A 10,043-nucleotide genomic window follows, 5' to 3' on the forward strand; every position below is an offset into this window, starting at 1 on the left:
AAACTATCATTCACGCTCACACTCATAAACAGAAGAATTTAGTGTGTTCAACCAGTCTAGCATCCATAATTTCATTTTGTGGGAGTAAACTGGAGTACCCGGAGAAAATCCACAAATTCTCGAGGACGCCATGAATACCCCACATTCGGGAAGGTCTGGATCCACCCCGCATTCATTAGTAGATCTTTTAATATACACACAACAATTTTCATTCACACCGGACAATTTCTTCTGAAACATCATGAAATTATACCACACATTTTCTTCATAATAATTCTTTTGATCACTCTTTTCATACCACCTCACTCTTTTTTGCGACAGTAGCATGGGACCATCTCGATTTCCTGCTCGAGTCTCAGTGGGCAGGGCATCCAGCCACGCCCAGGTTGCGGCTGATAGTAGAGTCGCTGTGATGAGGGTGGCGGCAGCTTTCATTTTGGCTTCTGCGCGGGAATGCTAAGTCTACGAAATGTCAAAGTTAAGCGAGGGGCGCTCGGGGCAGGTGAGTAGACGTCTGATGATGTTCCACGGACAAGGGTTTTGGTACCGTCCGGCTTGCAGTCTACTCACAGTCCCCTATGTTTCGAACCACCTTGACCTGAGATTGGGGAATCTACGTATACCTCTCAGCAATCTTTGCAGCAGTGGAGGTTGGTGAGTTGGGCCACGAATGGGTCTTCCCATCGTGGAGAGAACCAGGACTTCCTTTTTATGACTGGGATCAGCATCCAGTCACCTGGCTTCACCACCTCCTGCAAAGTAGACAAAAGGGGATCACGGCAGCTTGCATGTTCTTTGGACAAGTTTCTCCAGACATGTTACCATCCATTCTGTGATTAGGTCTGCCTTGCCCTTAGCCTTTTGTCATGTTTCACCTTCCCATAGAGGATGTTGAAATGGTCTTCCATGAACATTTGTTTGCTCTACCAGTCCCACACTCTTTTGGACGTTGTCCTCGTTTGGGCCCGAGGTTACCTTGCACACCAGGTCTGCAACAAATCAAACGGTTCCTACAAAAAATTTAAAAGTAGGTATTTAGACCTCTGGGACATGGAACACACGCTGTACCATGTCCATCATCCCCCCTGTTGAGACATGGTTCAATCCATGGCTCAATTTTGGAATAATTTTTGGGAGGCATGCTAGGCCTTTAGCTGTGTACAGGTCTTCTGCAGACTGTTCTGTGTTCTTTCTGTATAGATGCATCTCTACCTTCTGTGATGCAATGTTTTGCATATTAATTAATACTGTTTTCGACTCAGTTTTTGTTGTTGTGAATACTGTGCAGTAAGTGTTTGCGCTGCTGCTTTAGCTGCTGTCGTCTTTAGCGCGTGCTCAACACCTGCATATGGCCACTTGGTTGGGTTTAATTCTCTAATGGACAAAAATCACAACAATCTTACTTATTCCATCACTTTGCTTGTGAAAATCTGAATGCTTTATCAGTCAAAAGTAGATATACTAGCTGTTATTCTATTGTGATTGCTGCTTTCTTGTTAAGATCAAAACCTATATTTGATTTTTCCTTTCCTGCAATTACACAAATTAACTAATCATGCTAAAAATATGAAGAATACATAGAGCAAACCAGGCTGCCTTCTCCTCAGGAAAACAGCTTTCCCGCTCTCTGTAACAGTTACATTGACATCAATTAATATCCAGAAACAAATGTATACATTTCTAATTCTGAAAAGAATTGAACCTACTAAAATGTAACCACCCCTTGTTTATTAGGGTTAATATTTTCTAGCATAATTGTCTTTTAGAGCCATTAAAACTCATTGCTTATAAATTGCATACTAATCAAGTCCCAATTCAATTAACAATGTGTATCGCGTTGCATATTAAACTCAATTATTTGAAATTCTAAAATATCCCAAACTAGTAGTCTTTTTTATCAAATGTAACATTCCATTGTCTTTGGAGTTTGCCAATCATCTCCTTTAAAACTTTCCTAATCAATACTTTTCCAGTAGTCAGGCATAAAATTAAAATTTAGTTACATATCTATCCATTGTAGTCTCTTTTTTCTCTCTAATTGTTTACTTTTAAAAATCTGTAAGAAGGTTTGTTCTCAATTGAAACGCTTTCACTTTTTATGGAGACAATAAAACCAATATAAAAAGTTCCTTATGGTTTATGGCATTGCTCCTCGAGCAATAATCTTTCCAATCAATATTGGATGCTTCCCATTACGTCTGATCGCGTCAATAAGCTTATCTTACCTGTCTCCTCAAACGTTTCAACTGAGAGAACCTCCTTACAGTGCAAAGATGGATCTGCATCCTCCGCTATTTTCATGTCTGCTGTTTGGTCAGCAACAGTTGTACGGACGTTCTCATTTTGGGTTGCTCGTGCGTCTTCTCCATGTTTCCTGTTGAAAAACACAGACTTCTTCTGCTAACTCAAAATTAGTGCGTTTCTTTAATGTTTTTCTTTTATACAGATAGCCAGATTAGACTCATCCTTCAGCTCCAATCGTGTAGTGAATAATGGCGTTTGGTATGGAAATATGGAACATTTTGTCAATTCAGTCAATTAATCTGTTAACACAATTTGGATGCCATTATCCCTATACATCAATGGTACTTTGGAATGTCATATGATGCACTGTTTTTGTTTTTCTCAGTGCTCAAAATTTCGCATTGCAGATTTGTTCCTCCAATCCAATGCATTATCATCAAAAAATTTCCTTGGACTAAACAATTTTCCTTGATTTTTCATCGCCATCCAAAAAGGCTTATTGGCGATTTCAGAAATTGATTTCAAATATCCAATCCTTCGCTGCCATCCCTGAAAAGGGCTTATTGGCAGTTTCAGAAATTGATTCCAATTTGCTAAATCCTTTTCCACCTTGATATCTAAATGATCAATTATATCTTGGTGGTTGGCCAATCAAAAACACAAAAAGACAAACAACCATTCACGCTCACACTCATTCATAATCAGACATCAGTGGTCTGCATTTTTTTTCACTAGTGGAGAGCGCCATCCCTGAAAAGGGCTTATTGGCAGCTAACCACCTTTTGCTGTCCTATCAGCACTAATCGTTCTCAAAAGAACTAGGTTAATAGTCATTAATATGACTCACACTAAAGCATATTTCATCTAGTGATGGAAAAAACAATGAATTATGTTTCGTGCACTAAACATGATTCATCTTATTCCATCCTATAGAAATCATGCTTATCCTAAATTAATTATTTTATCTAAACTTTTATCTAAACTTTTCCTAATAATTTGGATCAATGCCATTTCTGCATTGTTTTCTTCTCATTTGATATCATTAACAATTTGGATGAATGCCATTTCTGTCTCCTCTGCCTCTAAATTCTTATCTCCCTCTGCTCTTTACTTGGTGCGGAGGTAATTTGAGACGTCTCTGGCCTGGCATTCCAGGAGCCCCCGCAAACCCCCTTGTGTGGTTTGTTTGTAAAAAAAGGTGCCTGGAATGTTAGGTGAGGAGTGTCTGCATCTGTGAAGGGGGGCTGGTCGTAAAGTGGGCTTCTTGCTGTTGTTTCTTCAACGGGCCCAACAACCACGGCGGCCTTTGTTCAGCCCTTTTAACTTTCTTCTCAAATCTTTGTTCTTCTCGTTTAGTAGCTTGTTCTATCCAAACTTTAATATCGTCTAGCTGCTTACATATTTTTCCTTGCTTTTTTCCTTTGTTTACAGCTTTTTTTCTTCTAAATTCCTTTGAATAGTTTGCAAAGGTTCCACTAACAATTTCCCCCAAACCATGTGCTTTGTTTTTGAACTTTTTCCAAACAATGGTCAAATGTTACTCTATTAATATATTTCTTTAGGATTTTTTAGGGACGTCCCAAATAATTTATTATCTTATTTACCCGCCTAGATAGTCGTTTATACTCTTATTTTGCGCGGCAATCATCGAGATTTATGACTGCGTCACGGCATATTTCAGGTTCATATATATATATCCTTTCGGTTGATATATATATATATATATATATATATATATATATATATATATATATATATATATATATATATATATATATATATATATATATATATATATATATATATACTTCATATGAAGATTACTTTTATCAAGCGCTTTTACTCATCAGGTGCTGTATTTTTGGAAGGTTTCCCTTATTTTTAACAATCTCCAAAAATCCTTTACGAGGGATTCTTTCACCCTCTAGTCTAAACCGCGTCACCAGTTTTCCTTACGAATGTCACCTATGGCCGAAGTGTACATTCGCCGCATATCTTGTGTATTCCCTTTTTTTTTTTGACATACATACTCCCCAACGATATGCAAATATTTCCTATTTATGGAACGTTTTTCTTCGACTTTTTCACGAGAGGAAAAACGGGATTTTCACCAGCCTTGTTATATATAAATTTTAAACAGCCCTACCGTCTCTTGTACGTGCATCCTCTCTCCGGCCGGGTTCCTTCTTCAAACGGGCCGCGATCGACCGAAAAGCCCCCTCTTTCAAAGTAAGAGGGCTGACGTCAGTAATTCTTGGCCTTCAGTCCACCGCGGTCCGAGAAATTCAGAAATGAATTCCCGGGTTTCGGCACCAGAAAATGTCAGGTTTAGAACCATATACATTCAATAATTCGGATCAGAGGTAGCACACGCAGAGTCGGCTTGATGAGATTTTCAAAGACATCAGCTGAGGGAGGGGTCGGGAGGTGCCAGCGCTTGGAGACGAGTCCATCTCCTTGCCTGACCAGTTCCAATCCCTGCCTCCCTCCACCAGTTGAGCTGGTTTTATTAACAAAGGGTCATGTGACCTAGGTACAAACTTAAGGCGGGAAGAAGTAGACAAAGAAGTGGGTGTCGTGAAAGATGACACCCCCTTAACTAAAAGGTGTCATGATGGAAGTTTCCACTGGGTCATGCAAAATTCTATTCTAGTTACTACACTATATAAACCAAAAGACATAATAATAAGCATAAAATACATTCATACTTCACAATTTGCTCAGAATTTTACTCGAATTTCAAATTGCTCGTATGCCGGGGCACTTGTATGCCAACGTATTACTGTATGGTAGTAATAATAGGGGTTATCCTACTTATCAGTTTTTCAATTATCGTGGTCATTTCTGGTCTAAATTTTCTTCACAAGAGGTTGCTGGAGCCTTTCTCAGCCAAAGGACACCCTGAATTGGTTGGTAACCAGTTGCAAGGCAGAAGCAGACATACAACCATCCACCCTAACACATAGTGTGGATTAAGTCAACTACCAATTGTGGAAGTTATTCTACTTGAAAAGATTAGAGATGCCTGTAATTGTCAACATGGGTAAACCTCAACCATGAGAGACAGAATGTGGAAAAAAGCAAACTGAAAATCGCATTGTTTCAATTTTAAAAATATATTTTTTTGCAAATCATGGTGGTCATTTATTTCAAAATAACGAAATGATCAACATAAAATGCTAAACAAAATCTATGTTGACGTCTATGAATGAATGGTGATTGTGTACACTCTATAACAGCTTTTATACAGGATTTTTTTTAATGTACATTTTTTGTAATACCGATCTCGTTTCGCTCATTTTGGCTCTAATCCAGATCGTCTCGGGCACTGGTAGCAGACGGAATTGTCATCGCAGGCTGCCAATATTGTCATGCTTTAAGCCTATGTGCATTCCCCTCACACATCTGCCTCCTCACTATACAGCAGTGCTTCTCAAATAGTGGGGCGCGCCCCCCTGGGGGGGCGTGGTGCGATACCTGGGGGGGCGCGTGTAACCCTGGGGAACAGGATTTTATTTGGCCGTACTAGTATAAAGTGTAATTGCGCATCCACTACAGTAGCTGGCAGTGGCGCTCTCATTTATTTTTTATTTCAGGCATTGATGCACTTAAAATCTTTTCTGTTGCAGACTTAAAACAAGATTTAATAAAGTTATTCTTTGTAAATTTGACTATATTTCTTTCTTTTTTTTCCTTTTCTTTAATGTTAATAAGGATAAAATGTTGTACTTATAACAATTTTATAAAATGATTTTATTTATAGTCACGGTGGGAAGTGGGGGGGCGCGAATAGTTTTCTTCTTGCTAGGGGGGGCCTAACAGAATATAATTGAGATGCACCGCTATACAGTAATACCTTGACATACAAGTGCCCCAACATACGAGCAATTTGAGATGCGAATACAATTTTGAGCAAATATTGGCCTTTTGATATACGAGCGCAGAGCCTACACAAGAGGCTGCTTATGAGAACATCATCTCGCTGCAACTCCCTCGTTTAAATGTCTCTACGTGCACTGGGCAGAGCGTTGTATTTCTCCTGTGTTTTTTGCCCCCAGTTAGTGCAGAATGGTGTATGCGTGGTGGAGCGTACTCACCAATACGAGAGGAGTATGCTTCTTCCTTTTGGCAAGTGGTTGTGCGTTATATTATTTTGAGGTGCTACTTCCTTTTGGCAAGTGATCATGTTATACTATTCTGAGGACATTTGTGTGCATCATTTCTGGAATATTTTGAAGGAAATACAAACACAAACAACCCTCGATAGGTTGATTCTGAAAACCAGAGTGGAGGCGGGGCCAATAGAGCCAACCCGGGAGAAGAAAGGTATAAAAATTTAAAACAAAATTCCAATGAAGTTTACTGTAAGGTTAGATGAAATTTATTTGAGTGTGTCTGTGTCGTAATCCAAGTTAATTTAAATCTGTTCATGTTATGTTACGAGCTTGTTGCCATGCAAAATTATCTCGCTCTCTCTCTGTCCCTCTCCTCTGCAAAATCCGTTCAAGTTTAGTACTATTAAACATCATTAGCACAAGTTATTTGTTACTCTGTTAATAGATGGTAAATTAGAACAACTAAAAACTTTATTTCCATTCCAAAATCCTGTTTTCTAGTGTTTTTTTTTCCAGAGGGTCGGAACAAATTAATATGTATTTAGTTCATTTCTATGGGAAATGATTAGCTCCTATCTCAAGGTACTACTCCACCTGAGTAAATATGTCCCGCATTGCATTTGTAGGGTTTATCATCTTTTTATAAGGGAAATTGCTATCATTAATAAGGGGAGAAATTGGTGAAGGTTGACATGAATGAAATTGGGAATCTTTCTTTTAAATGTGTGATTACAAGTTCTCCTAGGAATGCATGCATTTTCTGTTTTCAGAATGGCTGTAGATTGCGGTGCCTGCGAGTGGGACGGTCGGTGGAATCATGTCAGGAAGTTCCTGGAGAGACCCGGTCCGTTCACACATCCCGATTTCGAACCAAGCACAGAAGTGAGAGGACACATTGGATGTTTTTTTTTTTTTATCAGGCAACTCCCCTATAACAATGTGTCTGTTGCGTCAGTCTCTGCAGTTCTTGTTGAAGACGTGCAAGATATTAGTGATTGGCGCGGGTGGACTTGGCTGTGAACTGCTGAAAGATCTGGTAGGAAAAGGATTCGAAACAATAAAACACTTTCAGTTTTGCTCTGACCTGCATGTGTTTTTGCAGGCCCTGTCTGGGTTCCGACTCATTCATGTGGTTGATATGGACACTATTGACCTGTCCAACCTGAATCGTCAGTTTCTTTTCAGGTAGGTTTTTTTGCCGATTGGCTTCCACTTATTCTCATCTCAATGTATGCTCTGTTGATAATGATGTTCAAAATGAGCACCTTTTTCAGTAAACCCTTACCTTAGCCAGTAGCTGAAACTTACCTTTCACAAGGAGCGTATGTATTTGGTTGCGTGTCTCTTTCGTTACGTCTTTCTAATAAGGGATTCTGCAACAGTATCTGTTTGTAATATAACCAAAGGTTAATTAATTTTGAGTTAATGTGCTTAAAGGTTACTTTATGATAATGGACTAGTCTCTTTATCTTAAATTTGAATGCCTCCAAAATAGATAGGGCACCTTTTAATGCAGAGTGCCCTGTGTGAGCTCCGGAGCCTGACTGAGCACTTCTTGCCGACACGCTTCTTATATATAGAGAAGGCAGACGTTGGTGGGGAAAGGCTTGCGGAGGGGATGTGTGGAAGAAGACGCTAAGCCACGCTCCTACAAGGTGCCTATATTGCAAAATGAAGATTGAATACTACAGAGGTGCACTTACGAAGCACAGTTCAAGCTTCAAACCATCGGTTATGCAGTGGAGCATGGGAACAGAGCAGCGACGAGGGAATTAAACATAAACAAATCTATGGTTCACAAATGGAGAGACCAGGAGAAGGAGCTTCGCCAAGTCAATAAGAGGAAGCTGAGTGTCCGTGGGAACAAGGCAAGGTGGCCCGGCTTGGAAGATAAGCGGAAGATTCTTGATCTAAAAGCAGCTGGGAGAAACGTCTCCACAGTCACCATCCGACTGAGGGCAAAAGCGCTCGTGGAAGAATTGATGATTGAACATTTTTCAAGGAGGACCGTCATGGTGCTTTCGTTTTCTGAAATATATAGAGTGAGGACAACCGTGGCGCAGCAACTTCCGACAGACTACATTGACAAGCTATCCGTTTTCCGCACCTACTGCTCCAAAAGGATTGCCGACAAACTTATACAATCAAGCTGCATAACGGACATTGACAAGGTACTGCTGACTTTCGACATCCCGATGAACCTCACTGTCGAGAAGAAGGGGACCAGCACGGTGGCGATACAAACAACAGGGCACGAGAAGTCGGCCTTTACTGTCGTTCTCGCTTGCCATGCTAATGGGCAGAAGCTACCACCAATGGTGATTTTTAAGTGAAAGACGCTCCCGAAAGAAAAGTTTCCAGCCGGCATCATCGTGAAGGCGAATCCAAAGGGCTGGATGCACGAGGAAAATGTGAGAGAATGGCTACATGAAGTGTATGTCAAGCGACCAATGGATTTTTTTCATGGATCGCCGTCACCTGTGATTTGTGACTCCACGCGTGCTCACCTTACATCAACAGTGAAAAACCAAGTCATGAAAATGAAGTCGGAGCTTGCCGTCATTCTTGGAATCTTGACCAAAGAACTACAGCGTGGGAGCAGTGGATGATCGCTGGCGAACACCGTTTCATGAAGAGCGGCAGGCAGCGCCGGGCTTCTTACGCTATGATTTGCAAGTGGATTATGGCCGCCTGGGCGAATGTGTCTGCTTATACGGTTGTTCGAGCTTTTGCCAAAGCCGGCATCATTTCCAAGGAACCTCTTGGCAATGAGGGCGATTCTGGGAACAAGAAAGGGGGACCCGGCGTTTTGGAAGACTCATTTGGGCAATTGTTTAATTCAGACACCGAAAAAGAGGACTTTGATGGTTTTGTGGGTGATGACATGAGTACATTGTAAAATGGCTAAATAAAGTATGTACAACCGAACTCAGTTTTGTTTCCATTGCCTTTTTAAAAATGTCATCCTGGGTGTATTGACAAAAGGGACTATAGTCCCAGCTGGTCACGGCGACTACGGAATTGCGGTCTTGGGGATGGAGGAAGTGTGCAGGGTGGTGTGACAGGGGGGTGTGGATGAATGTGTGTTGTGTGTGTGTGAGTAGAGTGAGTGAGTGTGAGTAGTGAGTGAGTGTGTGTGTCGTGTGTGTGTGTGTGTGTGGTGTGTGTGTGTGTGGTCGTGTGTGTAGTGTGTGTGTGTGTGTGTGTGTGTGTGTGTAGTGTGTGTGTGTGTTGTGTAGTGTGTGTGTGTGTGTGTGTGTAGTGATGTGTAGTGTGTGTGTGTGTGTGTGTAGTGTGTGTGTAGTGTGTGTGTGTGTGAGTGTGTGTAGTGTGTGAGTGTGTTGTGTGTGTGTGTGTGTGTGTGTGTGTGTAGTGTGTGTGTGTGTGTAGGTGGTTGTGTGTGTGTGTAGTGTAGTGTGTGTGTGTGTGTGGTGTTGTAGTGTGGTGTGTGTGTGTGTGTGTGTGTGTGTAGGTTGTGTGTGTGTGTGTAAGTGGTGAGAGTGTGTGTAGTGTGTGTGTGTGTGTGTGTGTGAGTGTGTGTAGTGTGTGTGTGTGTGTGAGTGTGTGTTGTTGTGTGTGTAGTGTGTGTGTGAGTGTGTGTGTAGTGTGTGTGTGTGTGTGAGTGTGTAGTGTGTGTGGTGTGTAGTGTAGTAGGTGTGTAGTGGTGTGTGTGTGTGTGTAGTG

General features: G+C 41.1%; 1 protein-coding gene across 4 annotated transcripts in view; it reads left to right on the forward strand.

The window, feature by feature from the left end:
• Positions 1-10,043, forward strand: part of uba3 (ubiquitin-like modifier activating enzyme 3) — a 31,975-nt gene that overhangs the window by 7,897 nt on the left and 14,035 nt on the right. For all 4 annotated transcript variants that reach the window (XM_077714192.1, XM_077714189.1, XM_077714191.1 and 1 more), the window contains 3 exons: positions 7,130-7,241; positions 7,315-7,395; positions 7,462-7,544. In XM_077714192.1, coding sequence (XP_077570318.1) covers positions 7,130-7,241; positions 7,315-7,395; positions 7,462-7,544 — 276 coding nt within the window. The remainder of the gene's footprint in view (positions 1-7,129; positions 7,242-7,314; positions 7,396-7,461; positions 7,545-10,043) is intronic.

Source organism: Stigmatopora nigra, chromosome 1 (genome assembly GCF_051989575.1).
Source record: "Stigmatopora nigra isolate UIUO_SnigA chromosome 1, RoL_Snig_1.1, whole genome shotgun sequence".
In the NCBI taxonomy this organism is placed as follows: domain Eukaryota; kingdom Metazoa; phylum Chordata; class Actinopteri; order Syngnathiformes; family Syngnathidae; genus Stigmatopora; species Stigmatopora nigra.